General features: G+C 43.1%; 1 protein-coding gene across 1 annotated transcript; it reads left to right on the forward strand.

Annotated features, from left to right (window-relative positions):
- The first annotated feature begins 3,136 nt into the window (after positions 1-3,136).
- On the forward strand, positions 3,137-15,369 carry LOC139372684 (leucine-rich repeat-containing protein 3B-like). The gene is made up of 2 exons (XM_071112469.1): positions 3,137-3,306; positions 14,349-15,369. Exon 2 carries the CDS (start codon positions 14,548-14,550, stop codon positions 15,367-15,369), a length of 822 nt encoding a protein of 273 aa, XP_070968570.1. The 5' UTR covers positions 3,137-3,306; positions 14,349-14,547.
- The last annotated feature ends 1,298 nt before the right edge of the window (positions 15,370-16,667 follow it).

The raw sequence follows: 16,667 nt of genomic DNA on the forward strand, positions 1-16,667 counted from the left end.
TAAGTAAAAACTGTAACTCGGCCACTCAGGAACATTCACTGTCTTTTTGGTAATCTACTCCAGTGTAGATTTAGCCTTGTGATTTAGGTTACTGTCAGTGAGTGGACTGAACCATGTTTTCCTCTAGGATTTTGCCTGTGCTTAGCTATATTCAATTTCTTTAATATCCTAAAAAACTCCCCAGTCCTTAATGATTACATGATTATGATTGAAAATATTGAGAGTGGTACTCAGTAATGTGTTGTGTTGGATTTGCTCCAAACATAACACTTTGTATTCTGGACAAAAATGAATAGCTTTGCCACATTTGTTGGAGTATTAGTGTCTTGTCTCAAACAGGATGCATATTTTGGAAAATTTCAATTCCGTTCAGGCTTCCATCTTTTCACTCTGTCAATTAGGTTAGTATTGTGGAGTAACTACAATGCTGTTGCGCCTTCATTAGTTTTCTCCTATCGCAGCCATTAAACTATGTAACTGTTTTAATGTCACCATTGGCCTCATGGTGAAATCCCTGAGAAGTTTCCTTCCTCTCCGGCAACTTAGTTAGGAAGGACTTTGTAGTGACTGGGTGTATTGATACACCATCCAAAGTGTAATTAATAGCTTCACCATGCTCACAGGGTTATTGAATGCCTGTTTATTCTTATTTTTACCCATCTACTAATAGGTTTCCTTCTTTGCGAGGCATTGGAAAACCTGTCTGATGTTTGTGGTTGAATCTGTGTCATAACAAGGGGGTTGAATACTTATTGACTCAAAACATTTTGACTTCACATTTTTTATTATTTTTTGTAAACATTTCTATAAACATAATTCCTCTTCAACATTATGGGGTATTGTTTGTAGGGCTCTGGCTGGGTCACTCAAGGACATTCAGAGACTTGTCCTGAAGCCATTCCTACGTTGTCTTGGCTGTGTGCTTAGGGCCGTTGTCCTGTTGGAAGCTGAACCTTCGCCCCCAGTCTGAGGTCCTGAGCTCTCTGGAGCAGGTTTTCATCAAGGATCTTTCTGTACTGTGCTCTGTTCATCTTTCCCTCGATCCTGACTAGTCTCCCAGTCCTTGCCGTGGAAAAACATCCCCACTGCATGATGCTGCCATCACCATGCTTCACCGTAGAGATGACATTGGCCAGGTGATGAGCGGTGCCTGGTTTCCTCTTGACGTGATGCTTGGCATTCAGGCCAAAGAGTTCAATCTTGGTTTCATCAGACCAATGAATCTTGTTTCCCATGGTCTGAGAGTCCTTTAGGTGCCTTTTGGCTAACTCCAAGTGGGCTGTCATGTGCTTTTTACTGAGGAGTGGCTTCCGTCTGGCTACTGTACCATGAAGGCCTAATTGGTAGAGTGCTGCAGAGATGGTTGTCCTTCTGGAAGGTTCTCCCATCTCCACGGAGGAGCACTTGAGCTCTGTCAGAGTTAGCATCTGGCGGCCACCTCTCAGAAGAGTATTGGTGGTTCCAAACGTCTTCCATTTAAGGCCACTGTGTAGTTGGTGACCTTCAATGCTTCAGAAACGGACACTTCCCTTTTGCTCTGACATGCACTGTCAACTGTGGGACCTTATAAAGACAAGTATGTGCCTTTACAAATCATGTCAAATCAATTGAATTTACCGCAGGTGGACTCCAAATCAAGTTGTAGAAATATCCCAAAGATGATCAGTTGAAACAGGATGCACCTAAGCTCAATTTCGAGTCTCATAGCGAAGGGTCTGAATACTTATATAAATAAGGTGTTTCTGTTTTTGTTTTTTATACATTTGCTAAAATGTCTGAAAACATGTTTTCAATTTGACATCACTTTGGTATTGTGTGTAGATTGATGAGGAAAAACATTTATTTAATTGATTTTTTAATATATATGTATATAATAATACGTAACAATATGTGTAAAAAGTGAAGGGGTCTGAATACTTTCCGAAGGCACTGTAACTCTAAATGTCATTTTAAACTCTACACATGGTTGCCTGGCCAGGCTATGACCAAACTCAGAAGTTACTAGATGTCATGTGGTGTCTGGCCCACAGAGAATCTCTAGGGCCCCACATGTCTTCGTCACAGTTGGGTGTCTCCAGTCCTGACCATCCAGTGAGTGAGTGCCTGCCTGTTATGTGAGAGAGTGAGGGCGATCCTGCTTGGCCAACATGGGCATGGTGGCTGGTGGCCACCATGGGCATTTTACATATACAGTTCCCTTCAGATTCCCCTGACAGTCACATGGCAGTGTGACAGCTTCATGTGACTCATAAATACCATGGTAAATGTGGGTTACACAGTAAGTACCATGGTAAATGTCAGTTACACAGTAAGTAACATGGTAAATGTGGGTTACACATTAAGTACCATGGTAAATGTGGGCTATACAGTAAGTACCATGGTAAATGTGGGCTACACAGTAAGTACCATGGTAAATGTGGGCTATACAGTAAGTACCATGGTAAATGTGGGCTATACAGTAAGTACCATGGTAAATGTGGGCTATACAGTAAGTACCATGGTAAATGTGGGCTACACAGTAAGTACTATGGTAAATGTGGGCTACACAGTAAGTACCATGGTAAATGTGGGCTACATATTAAGTACCATGGAAAATGTGGGCTCCTGATCACATTATGTAGGCTACCTGTAGGCCACTTGCTGTGTGAGCAGACTCATAGTCACAGAAAAGTCTTTAGTTATAGGATATTTTCAAATGCGGACCAATGTGATAGACTACAATTCAAACGTGAATCACCGAAAGAGCAATATTTTGGATAATATTTCTACCATTGACTGATTTAAGTGTTATGCAGATAGAGTGGGATGACTGACCGCGGACACAAATCAAATCAAATTGTATTAGTCGCATGCTTCGTAAACAACAGGTGTAGACTAACAGTGAAATGCACCAACAATTTGTCTTAACTCAACAGCTCTCCTTTTAGTTTTACGACGATGCAAAAGACCGAACGTATCTGATGATATATTACAAGTGGATTGAATTAGTCAGACGAACCCAACAGACACTGAGGCAACACCTATTGTCTGACTGACCGTTCATCCCCGCGCGCGCTCCGGGTGAACACTGTCGCCTTCAGTGCTCGTCTCGCAAACCCCTCCCTTGCCAGCTTGAGCTCAGTCACACTCCTTTCACGTTCAATACCGAGCAGCAACAAGCAATTGTAAAAATGTGAATTTCAACTGCGCTATTCCAACATTTTTGACGAGGATAGGAAACTACTGGAGAAGGAAGATTGCGTTGGAACGATCCGTTTAGAATGTTAAAGTCGGAAATTGAGAGACTGACGGTTGTTTTTATTGCAGGTGAGAATGGAAACATATGTCGCCTGTTGCTCCGCATCTCCGCTACACGCGCAGCACACACACATACGTATGTATGAGCTAATTTTCATGCTGGCTTTCCACCTTTCTTTTTCTTTTCAGTTGGTGATTGTTGTTAGTCAGATTATGGGGGAAAAAAAGGAAAATAGATGGGTTTGGGGTCGTTATATATATATCATTTTTTGGGGTTATTTCAAAATCCACCATGTTTTAAATTAATATTATTATTCATGTGTCATGTGACGATTCAATTTGTTGCTTCACAGCTACATTGATGTTCTCTGATCACTCAAATATTGTTTATTGTAGGTAGGTATATCGAATGTATTGTTATTACTGTATTAGAATAATGGTATTATAGGATACCTGCAATAACATTGCTGTTATGTCCTTGGTAAATACTTGAACATGACATAGTTCCATGGATGACATCTTTACATTAATGCCGCAATGAAATACTGTAGTTTAATCATGGCAGTGATTTTTTTACATGTAGAAAATAACAGCTGCGCGGGTCAGAAAAGGGGAGCCGGGTACCCTGTAGTACGTCGCATTCAGGCGCCGAGCTCGAGAGCAGGGTTAACGGTTGATGTTTGAGCCACGGAGTGCGCTATAGGAAGAAATTCACCTTGATGACGAGCAGGCTCACACTGCGGGGTGTCCTCCTTATCATTAGTGTTCATATGGAAATTGTTCAGCAGATGTTCACTCATGATATCATATCAAAACTCATACTATAATAATATAATCTAGGAATATCATAATGATAATATTTAACCGATAAACTAAAGGCATACATGCATACCTATAGGCCTACCTAAAAAAGTTTACAACTTTGTGTATGCTTGGCTACTCATAAATCATATACTTTACCATGGGGCATGGTTTATTTGTTTGGGAAATGCTATGCCATGCCGTTTATAACACTTGCAGATTATTTTGTTTGAGGAATAGCTTGGCTATTATTTGCTCAGGCCCATTTCTATGGTAATTCGAAATCCCCAGATCCAGCTCAAGACTATTTGCATAAATAGTTAATCCTTAATAATGATGTTTATTTAATTATCACAAAATGTATCAAGTGATGTAGGACTATATGGATCAAGAAAACACAGTAGGCAAGTCCGCTTTAGGTCTAAATTTGCATCCCAAATTGCACCCTATTTCCTATGTAGTGCACCACAGCTCTGGTAAAAAGTAGTGTACTGTGTATGGAATAGGGTGCCATTTTGGATGCATCCACATCTTTGTTGAATTTCATGTTGATGCTATCCCATAAGTATGGCCTTGACAGGAACATGCAACTTAAGTAATAGAATGGCCATATGCTATAATAAATGATAGAAATAGGGTCACGTTGTGTCAAAATACATTTCAACTCCAAGTCTTGGACCAATCAAATTACTCTGCCTTTTAATACAATGATGGTGTACATCACATTTCTCTAAGACCTGTGTAGTAGCACTAATTATTACAGTAATAACATTGATGTTACATAATATTCTAGTGATTGTTTTGTAAATGTATAGTACAATTGACATAATTTATTCTCTGACCTTATGGTAGGGTCATATCCAAGAGATATCTTATTGAACTTTGGACCATTCATTTGTCTTCAGGCTAAATAGTTCCAGTCTGACAGTGTTTTGCGATGGATTCCTTTATTTTTCTTTACTTCATGATTCATCCTTACTGCCGTGTTGAGATTTGTCATAGGAAATAGCCTCACATGCAGGCTTTGGTTGACATCCCTGGAAGTCAAAGCTCTTACAAATCAAATCAAATGTTATTTTTCACATGCGCCATATACAACAGGTACAACAGGAGACCGCATTGTGAAATGCTTACTTACAAGCCCATTGGGGAGAAAATGATTGAGCAGCCACTACATAGCCTAAGTGCTATTTACAAAGCCCATGCATGATTGTAGTTGATTGGGAGTCCATCCCAGTTCTAGAGTGCGTGCTAGATTGTGATTACAGACCAATTTACACTGAACAAAAATATAAATGCGTCATGTTTACATTTTTGTAATTTAGCAGACATTCTTATCCAGAGTGACTTACAGTGGGGCAAAAAAGTATTTAGTCAGCCACCAATTGTGCAAGTTCTCCCACTTAAAAAGATGAGAGAGCCCTGTAATTTTCATCATAGGTACACTTCAACTATGACAGACAAAATGAGAGAAAAAAATCCAGAAAATCACATTGTAGGATTTTTAATGAATTTATTTGCAAGTGATGGTGGAAAATAAGTATTTGGTCAATAACAAAAGTTTATTTCAATACTTGGTTATATACCCTTTGTTGGCAATGACTGAGGTCAAACGTTTTCTGTAAGTCTTCACAAGGTTTTCACACACTGTTGCTGGTATTTTGGCCCATTCCTCCATGCAGATCTCCACTGTACGTTTCCCCCATACTGGCCCCCCATGGGAATTGAACCCACAACCCTGCCATTGCAAGCGCCATGCTCTACCTACTGAGCCACACGTGACCTTTTTTCATGCTCTGAAACAAAAGATCCCAGAAATTGTCCATATGCACAAAAAGTGTATTTCTCTACAATTTTGTGCACAAATGTGTTTACATCCCTGTTAGTGAGCGTTTATCCTTTGCCAAGATAATCCATCCACTTGAAAAGTGTGGCATATACAGAAGATGATTAACCCCCTAGAGTCGATTGACGCACCGGTATGTCAATCTAAGTTACATAACAAAAAAATCCCCATCAAAATCCATCAGTTTAAACTAGAGATATCTGCTTTTATTGCATTGGATGCATCGCAATCCACAGCATCCGCCAGTGTAACACTTCCTCATCTGTGGTGAAAGGTGGCAGAGCTAGAGCGGTGTTTGTCAGACATCCCGAGACATCCCGAAAATTGGTAAATCATGTAAACGACCCCCACAAGTGTCACGGGACTCATCTGAAGGTAACCGGTACCGGTTTTAAAAAACAAATGGAAGTACAGTGCATTTGGGCAGTATTCAGACCCCTTGAATTTTTCCATGTTTTGTTACATTACAGCCTTTTCCTAAAATGTATTCAATCGCTTTCCCCCTCATCAGTCTACACACAATACCCCATAATGACAAAGCAAAAACAGGTTTTTAGACATTTTTGCAAATGTATTCAAAATAAAAAATTGAAATATCCCATTTACATAAGTATTCGGATCCTTTACTCAGTACTTTGTAGAAGCACTTTTTTACCAGCGATTACAGCCTCAAGTCTTCTTGGGTATGACGCTACAAGCTTGGCACAACTGTATTTGGGGAGTTTCTCCCACTCTTCTCTGCAGATCCTCTCAAGTTCTCAGGTTGGATGGGGAGTGTCGCTGCATAGCTATTTTCAGGTCTCTCCAGAGATGTTAGATCGGGTTCAAGTCTGGACTCTTATCCCGAAGCCACTCCTGCGTTGTCTTGACTGTGTGCTTAAGGTCGTTGTCCTGTTGGAAGGTGAACCTTCACCCCAGTCTGAGGTCCTGAGTGCTCTGAAGCAGGTTTTCATCAAGGATCTCTCTGTACTTTGCGCCGTTCATCTTTCCCTCGATCCTGACTAATCTCCCAGTCCCTGCCACTGAAAACATCCCCACAGCATGATGCTGCCACCACCATGCTTCACTGTAGAGATGGCATTGGCCAGGTGATGAGCGGTGCCTGGTTTCCTCTTGACGTGACACTTGGCATTCAGGCCATTGAGTTCAAGCTTGGTTTCATCAGACCAGATAATCTTGTTTTTCATGGTCTGAGAGTCCTATGGGTGCTTTTTGGCAAACTCCAAGTGGGCTGTCATGTGCCTTTTAATGAGGAGTGGCTTCCGTCTGGTCATTCTGCCATAAAGGTCTGATTGGTGGAGTGCTGCAGAGATGGTTGTCCTTCTGGAAGGTTCTCCCATTTCCACAGATGAAGTCTGGAGCTCAGTCAGAGTAACCATCGGGTTCTTCGTCACCTAACTGACCAAGGCCCTTCTACCCCAATTGCTCAGTTTGACCGGGTGGTCAGCTCTAGGAAGAGACTTGATGGTTCCAAACTTGGAGGTGGAGGTCACTGTGTTCTTGGGGACCTTCAATGCTACAGATTTGTGCCTCAACACAATCCTGTCTTGACACACAACACAATGTCTCAAGTTTAATGTCTCATGTTAAATGTTAATTTCTCTACCATAAGTTGCCTAAAACATAGTTTTAAGATAATTTGGCAGTATGTCCAACCAGCCTCACAACCGTAGACCACGAGTAACCACACCAGCCCAGGACCTCCACATCCAGCGTTTTCGCATGTGGGATCGTATGAAACCAGCCACCCAGACAGCTGATGAAGCTGTGGGTTTGCACAACCAAAGAATGTCTACACAAACTGTCAGAAATCATCTCAGGGAAGCTCATCTGTGTGCTCGTCGTGCAGTTTGGCGTGGTAAAAGACTTCAGTGGGCAAATGCTCACCTTCGATGGCCACTGGCATGCAGGGGAAGTGTTGTCTTCACGGATTAATCCCGGTTTCAACTGTACTGGGCAAATGGCAGACAGCGTGTATGGTGTTGTGTGGGCGAGCGGTCTGCTGAAGTCAACGTTGTGAACAGAGTGCCCCATGGTGGCGGTGGGGTTATGGTATGGGCAGGCTTAAACTACGGAGAATGAACACAATTGCATTTTATCGATGGCCATTTGAATGCACAGAGATACCGTGACGAGATCACCTCATGTTTCAGCATGATAATGCATTGCCACATGTCGAAAAGATCTGTACCCAATTCCTCAAAGCTGAAAATGTCCCAGTTCTTCCATGGCCTGCATACTCACCAGACATGTCACGCATTGAGCATGTGTGGGATGCTCTGGAGAAACATGTATGACAGCGTATTCCAGTTCCCACCAATATCCAGCAACTTCACACAGCCATTGAAGAGGAGTGGGGCAACATTTCACAGGCCACAATCAACAGCCTGATCAATTCTATGTGAAGGAGATGTGTCGCGCAGCATGAGGAAAATGGTGGTCACACCAGATTATGACTGCTTTTCTGATCCATGTCAGTACCTTTTTTTAAAAGTTATCTGTGACCAACAGATGCATATCTGTATTCCCAGTCATGTGAAATCCATAGATTAGGGCCTAATTTATTTATTTTAGTGGACTGATTTCCTTAGATGAACTTTAACTCAGTAAAATCTTAGAAATTGTTACATGTTGCATTTATATTTTTGTTCATGGGTAAATGCATTTAAAAATCAGATTTTTTTTAAAGATTGCTCTTTTTCCAGTAATGGTAAAAAAATCCATTGCCCAGCCTCCACTCCTTAAAATCGTATGATGACAGATATTTATTTTACAAAAATCCAAGTTGATATTGATGACATGATACACTACATGTATGGACCTCACTTTCTGCATGGTAGCATTGTCATGCTGAAACAGGAAAGGGCCTTTCCCAAACTCTTGCCACAGAGTAGGAAGCACAGAATCATCTAGAATGTCATTGTATGCTGTAGCATTAAGATTTACCTTCACTGGAACTAAGGAGCCAGAACCATGACAAACAGCCCCAGACCATTATTCCTCCTCCACCAAACTTTACAGTTGGCAGTATGCATTCAGGCAGGTAGTGTTCTCCTGGCATTTGCCAAACCCAGATTTGTCCGCCGGACTGCCAGATGGTGAAGCATGATTCATCACTCCAGAGAATGCGTTTCCACTGCTCCAGAGTCCAATGAAGGCAAGCTTTGCACGGTAGTGAGTGTTGCAACCGAGGACAGACGATTTTTACGTGCTACGCGCTTCAACACTCTGCAGTCCCGTTCTGTGAGCTTGTGTGGCCTACCACTTCGCGGCTGAACCTGTGTTGCTCCTAGATATTTCCACTTCACTATAACAGCACTTGCAGTTGACCGGGGCAGGTCTAGCAGGTCAGAAATTTGACAAACTGACTTGTTGGAAAGGTGGCATCCTATGACGGTGCCACATTGAAAGTCACTGAGCTCTTCAGTAAGGCCATTCTACTGCAATGTTTGTCTATGGAGATTGCAAGGCTGTGTGCTCAATATTATACATCTGTCAGCATCGGGTGTGACTGAAATAGCCAAATCCACTCATTTGAAGGGATGTCCACATATCTTTGCATATATAGTGTAATTGGTCAGATTTTTCACAATTTTCAAAACCATACTGCTAACCAATATGATAATAGAAAGACTGCATGTATAAAGTAAGCACTTTATTCAATTTATGAACGTTTTAATGGTTCCACTGAATCTGAATAACAGGGCAATCATGTCCTTCTTAATTTGTGAAATGAAAATTTCAGTGGTGCCAAAAATAGAAATGGTCGCTGCCTCGCGGCTGAGTTCACAGGGGCCTATTTTAACCCAGAATGTGAACAACCTTGTACACTGTGACCAGAGACAGGAGAGGGCCACCAGCTGAATTCAGCCAGGCTGAATTGAAAATGATGGTAGGACTTCAGTCAGTCATTGGACTTGAAAGGACTCAAAGCTCACACACTCCCAGTGACACAGCCTATATTCTCCCCTCCAAGGGCCTCTAAAGATGATGCATTCAAAATCCCTTGTCACTGTGGATACCAACTGTCACTTGTGTTGCTTTGCCATTTTTCTACTCGTCGATGATGGATGACATGCCTGCAGCAATTCAGCTTTTTGGCAGTTGACATTTGAACCTAGACTCACTTGAGCCCCTGTGCCTGGTGCTCACGGGGAAGACGGCCTCATACAGACAACACAGATGCTTCCCTATCTCCATCACTCTGTCTCTCTCTAAACCTTTCTCTTTCTCTCTCTCTCTTTCTCTCTCTCTCTCTCTCTCTCTCTCTCTCTCTCACTCTCTCTCGCTCTTTCTCTTTCTCTCATCATCATAGGCTCTATTAAACAACACAGGCTGTGGGGAGAGACAGGGCTGCTCCCTCAACCTACATAGGTTATTATTATTTCTATGGTTATCAGTATCTCTTTTTCCCAGAAATGGGCAGACACCCATGTCCATTAACAATCACTGCATTCTAGAGCATCCTACAATGCCTCCCATCAAGCTGCTGGGCAGTATAGGAAAGCTGTACATAATCTGATGCAGAATTGATCATATGCCTTAAGTAGATACATTTTTCACGATCTTATCCTGTTCGAGCTCGGTAATTAATGTGTTTTTATCAACACCTCAGGGAGATCTGACAGACACATGTTAGCAGTGCTTAATTTGAGCCGGATCCTGCCGGAACAGGATCCGGCACCTCTCAGATTTGACTTTGTTCATTCCGGCACCTATTTGCCCAGATCCGGTACCTCTCACAGCATGATTTATTAATTGTTTCACTGTTCACACTGTAGACATTCTAATAAAGCGATCAGTGTTAAATCAAGTTGCCTTGTTATTTCTCCCGCCCCCCAGAAAGACCATCATGTAAAAGCGTGGTGATCCTTCTGTGTAATCATCCTATCCTGCCACACTGATTCCAGACCTTCTCATAGAGGTTATGGGGAGGCCGGTGGAGTAAGTAACTGATCTTGACACAGGTCTGGGTAGTGGTGGTCAACTAGTGAAGAGGTCCCTACGTAATCACGTCACGTAGCCTAGGCTAGTTGTCTCCCTACTGAATTTGAAACGTGGGAAAGACAAATAAAAAAATTGATAAAAAAAAGGCATTCAAGTTTGATGACATTTTTCAAGTCCAAAAATCCAGAGAAAGATGGTGAATCGAACCCAGAACGAGCCAGAGAACTGTCAGTGCCGGAGGAGAGGAGTGAGGGGCAAACTGTTCCTGATGGTGATGCCTGAGCTAGCAGCGTTGCTAATCCCGCCAGTTCAGCATCACCACCGGCACCTGCACTACCTAGTAGGCCTACTAGCGAGTGTGACTCAGCGGGAGAGGGAGACGGGGAGCTGGGGGGGGACAGTGCACAGCCCCCGACGAAGAGCTCGAAGCAGGTGCAATTTGCAGCTCAAGAACAACAAACGTATAACCAAGGGCTTGTCATGCAGAATTCAAAGCTGGGCTGTACAACATGGAAAAAGGTAGGGAGGAGCCTCAGTCTAGAAATGACTGGAGGGATTCAACTAGCTAGCAAAAGAGAGGGTGGAATGTACAGTAACATCCTCTGCCTTTGACATAAAAATAATAACAAAGAGCCCTCAGAATTATTATTATTATTTTTTGAATATGCCTGAACCAAGGCACATTTGGTGGCAGCAAGCCTTGTAGACGAGGCTAAAGAGGACACCCAGGTTATAGTCAACCCTCAAAATGAAAAAATAGACACTACAGCCAGAGTCTTCACAACAGCCTTAGAAGGAGGCTAAACGTCGCTGACACAGGCCCGCTCATGGCTTTGAGCAAGAAATTGACTGTCAGGAGTTAAATGAACTTGACATGGGGAGAGTCATTGTGGGAGGTTTTGAAAACTAAGGTAGGAAAATTGTTTTCCTTTACAAACTTGTTCTGTACTGTGAAGGTAATCTGAACATGTGCTTCATATTATCACATAGGCAGAAGGCCTATATAGAGTCTACGGTAATGCATTTTATTTGAAGTTATAGTCTGATATTGTGATATTTGTTCTACTGCTACATTGATGTCTTGAAAATGATATGACATTGGGGTCTTGTGAGCCCCACAGCTGACTATGTGTGCATTTGCATATGGCGGGTGTTCTGCAGTGACGTCTAAAATGTCGCTGTACACTGATTCTGACTTGTGTAAGCCCTGCAGCTACACTCATATATGTAGGCATACTGCAGTGACGTCTAAAATGTCGCTGTACACTGATTCTGACTTGTGTAAGCCCCGCAGCTACACTCATATATGTAGGCATACTGCAGTGACGTCTAAAATGTCGCTGTACACTGATTCTGACTTGTGTAAGCCCCGCAGCTACACTCATATATGTAGGCATACTGCAGTGATGTCTAAAATGTCGCTGTACACTGATTCTGACTTGTGTAAGCCCCGCAGCTACACTCATATATGTAGGCATACTGCAGTGACGTCTAAAATGTCGCTGTACACTGATTCTGACTTGTGTAAGCCCCGCAGCTACACTCATATATGTAGGCATACTGCAATGACGTCTAAAATGCTTTGAATAAATCAGCTCCTTGGAGAGTGCTGTCTGTTTAACCACCACAGACAGTAGGCTACATGGCTGTTTACTCTGTCTGCTGAGCTGCCACATTGTGTTAGTCACTTTATTTCTCAATGTGTTCCAGTAACTTAGAGCTCCCTGGGTAACCGCCCCTCTCGCGCTCACTATGTGTTCCGGGACCTCCCAATTTACAAATTAAGCACTGCGTGTTAGCATGTGTTTATAAACATGATAGGTAGGATCTCGATATGGGGAAAGTTATGCGACAGAAAATAATTGCATAGCATTTTATGATTGAATAGGGTTGTATTGTACAGTTTGGTCAATGTAGAGTTCCTGTACTGTAAGTGAATTTCTTCCCTATGTGATGTTCTGCAGGCAAAGATCTGTTATGAGAAGGTGGCATTACAGTGTGAGAGAGGGAGAATGAGGGGGGCTTGATGAAACCAGCCTGCTGCATTCCACTGTACTTAGCATTTATCAGATCGAGGCCCAAATGGCACCCTATTCCCTATGGACCCTAGTCAAAAGTAGTGCACTACATAGGGAATAGGGTGCCATTTGGAACCAATGTGGTGTTGTTATCCACAGTACACAAGCTTACAATAGAGTAGGTGTGTGTTTGTTTTACTAACGATACCAATCATATGTCATGAATGGGAACATAAATAAACATTGCTTCGCTTTTCCTATCTAACTGCCCATTACTGTGTACTTACTATATTCTCACTCTTACACAGATGTACATGTTTGACAGGTCCTCATTGTAAATAAAAATCTGTTCTTAATTGACTAAATAAATAACATAGTTGTAGCTGGCTAGTGTTTGATTGACAGGAAGATTCACAGGTCCATGCTTATTGTCAAGTCTCAGTAAAGAGTGTGTGTTCATAAGGATGTGTTGTTGTAGCCCTTTCCTGCAATTAGATCACCCTCTAGTGGCCTCATGGGTGGAATTGTATTAATATTTTTATAATTTCATAATGAATAAACATATTTCTTAAATAAATGCAGAAAACCCTGTGTTTCTATGTCAAACGGTTTTGTTTTATATTTCAGTCTTTTGTGTATGTGGACACCTGCTCGGCAAACATCTCATTCATGAGAGAGCTCATTCATATAGAGTTGGTCCCCCACTTTGCTGCTATAACAGCCTCTTCTGGGAAGCCTTTCCACTAGATGTTGGAACATTGCTGCATAGACTTGCTTCCATTCAGCCACAAGAGCATTAGTGAGATCTGGCACTGATGTTGGGCAATTAGGCCTGGCTCGCAGTCTGCGTTCCAATTCATCCCAAAGGTGTTCGATGGGGTTGAGGTCATGGCTCTGTGCAGGCCAGTCAAGTTCTTCCATACTGATCTCCACCAACCTTTTCTTTTTTTTCTTTTTTTTTTCACCCCTTTTTCTCCCCAATTTCGTGGTATCCAATTGTTTAGTAGCTACTATCTTGTCTCATCGCTACAACTCCCATACGGGCTCGGGAGAGACGAAGGTTGAAAGTCATGCGTCCTCCGATACACAACCCAGCGCCATCCAACCCGGAAGCCAGCCGCTCCAATGTGTCGGAGGAAACACCGTGCACCTGGCAGCCTTGGTTAGCGCGCACTGCGCCCGGCCCGCCACAGGAGTCGCTGGTCCGCGATGAAACAAGGATTTCCCTGGCTTGAATGCTGGCTTGAATGCGCGCTGTGTTAAGAAGCAGTACGGCTGGTTGGGTTGTGTATCGGAGGATGCATGACATTCAGCCTTCGTCTCTCCCGAGCCCTACGGGAGTTGGAGCAATGAGACAAGATAGTAGCTAATTGGATACCATGAAAAAGGGGTCAAATTCAACAAAAAAATCAACCAAAAAAAAAAGTAGTTCAAAGAACTTACAAAACTTCATTAAGCAGTTTTTATATTGTTTAATGCTTCTATCTGTTTCATTTCAGGTGTGATTACAGCATGAGTCCAACTGGTGACAGGCCCTGTTAGGCCTGAACAGACGGTGTGTGTTGGTGGAGGCTCATCAGTCTCCAGTATGGAGTGTTTGGTATGAGCCGTGGCCTGTCTGTTGCTTCTTGGGTCGGTCCAGTGGTGTGGTGTCCCTGTCTCTTGGCGGGATGCTGAGGGCTGGTGGTCCCCACCAGTATGACTCCCCTGGACATGTGGCTGTCCCGCTCCATCCCCATGTGCCTGCTCCTCCAGAGCCTGGTCCTCATGGCCCTGTGCTTCCCCTCCGCCTCCATGTGTCCCAAGGGATGCGTCTGCCAGCGGGCCCGACCCGACCCTGGCCTCCACCTCGGCCCGGGGCCCCTGGGGCTGCTCCTTGGCCTCAACGTCACCTGCACCGGGTCCCGGCTCAAAGAGATCCCCCCGGACCTGCCTCCAGACACCGCCGTGCTCCGCCTCGACCACAACCAGATCATGGCCGTCCCCGACCACGCCTTCCGGGGCCTAAGGCTGCTGCGGGAGCTCAATCTGTCCCACAACGCTGTGGAGACGCTGGGGGAGGGCGCCTTCAGTGGTGTGGAGGCCACACTGCAGGTCCTCGACCTCTCACACAACCGCATCACTAGTGTGCACAAGGATGCGTTCGCCAGGCTCAAAGCACGTGTCCTGGTGGACGACAACCCCTGGCACTGTGACTGCACGCTGCAGCAGGCACTGGGCGGCATGGCCCACAACCACGAGGCGGCTGCACGCGTCCTCTGCCGGAGCTCCGAGCTCCAGGAGCAGGAGGGACGCCATTTCCTGGCGGTGGACACAGACCTGTGTAACCTGGCCAAGAGGACCACAGACTACGCCATGCTGGTGACGATGTTCGGCTGGTTTGCCATGGTCATCTCCTATGTTGTGTATTACGTACGGCAGAACCAGGAGGATGCCCGGCGACACCTGGAGTACCTCAAGTCGCTCCCCAGCAAGCCTGTGAAGCCCAACGAGGTGGAGGATATCAGTACTGTGGTGTAACATAATATCATCACTACTGGACACTATAGGACATCAGTAGTCTGGTGTGACATCCCTATAGTGAGAACTGACTGTATACCATAGAATTAGATTGTCTAATTAGTTCTAGAATTAGAATGACTAATTGGTTCTAATTCTATGCATGAACAGCAGAAGTTCCGACCTAAACCCGGAGATAGGACCCATATTTCTAGTGTTTACAACTATTTCCAAATTTCAAGATGGATGTAACGTCTTCTGTTGTGAAAATGTTTTTATTTTGTCCTACCTGTGGTGTACTTTAAAAAAATCATGATAGATTAAACCTGGATCCTTGTATTTGAAGCTTCACACTCAATATGTGTAAATTACAAAAGTAAACATTGAGAAAACCCCATTTTTAAAAGAGGAGAAATGCTTTAAATGTTAGCGTTTGTCTGTAGGCATCAATCTAAAGTCAAGCATTTTGGAATGCACAGCGTACATGTCAGAATATAGACGGCAGTTAATTCATATCAGAGTAACAGAAAGGTATAGACTATGGGTGTAACACAGATGGCTTCATTGAGATCTGTTCTGAGATCTGTTCTGAGATCTGTTCTGAGATCGTTTAAAAAAATCTGAATCTCAGGTTAAAATTTTGATAGGTTGATAAATCTTTTTTAGAGCAAAATCTGGAGAAATGGTTTGTTGGACTAAACTTTTGTAAGGTAATCTGAAGAGTGTTCTGTGTTTGTGCATCCAACTGCATAATTGGTTTAATTTTATTTAAAAAAATAACGGGCCCCAAACATCAATCATGAAAATTACCTTAAATTTTCATATGTGAAATAATGGAATCAATGATTTGTTAAAATGACCACGACATCACACTGTTGAAAGACTACTGATGTGCTGTAAAAATACTACACATTTCTTCCTTCGCTTTGTCAGGTCCCTGTACTGTATGTTGTTGTTGTCTTGAAACGACAAACTTGATACATTGCATCTTAGTAGATTTGTGATGGTCAGATAACGTAACACAATGTTTTTTGGGGTAGATATCAAATGACCCACAAGAGACTCGGTAGATTCAAGTGATTTGTATGTGTGTCATGTGATTTACCAGTACACTAGTAGTGTCCAAGTTCTCATGTCCTGAGTCGGAACAAGCTTTTTGTGTTACATGTTAACACAACAACACCCCAAAACAATACTGTGCATTTGGTTTTTCTACAAAAAAAAAAACATTTGCTATGATTTGTTATGACTCAGTCTATGCTTCCTGAAATAGAATACATATTAATATTCAGAGGAATGTATCTCACACAAAGCTTCCT

The sequence above is a fragment of the Oncorhynchus clarkii genome, chromosome 18 (genome assembly GCF_045791955.1).
Source record: "Oncorhynchus clarkii lewisi isolate Uvic-CL-2024 chromosome 18, UVic_Ocla_1.0, whole genome shotgun sequence".
Classification (NCBI taxonomy): Eukaryota; Metazoa; Chordata; class Actinopteri; order Salmoniformes; family Salmonidae; genus Oncorhynchus; species Oncorhynchus clarkii.

What these genes read in the sequence shown, in the direction of transcription:
- LOC139372684 (XM_071112469.1), top strand. Translation starts at nt 14,548, where the DNA reads ATGACTCCCCTGGACATGTGGCTGTCCCGCTCCATCCCCATGTGCCTG.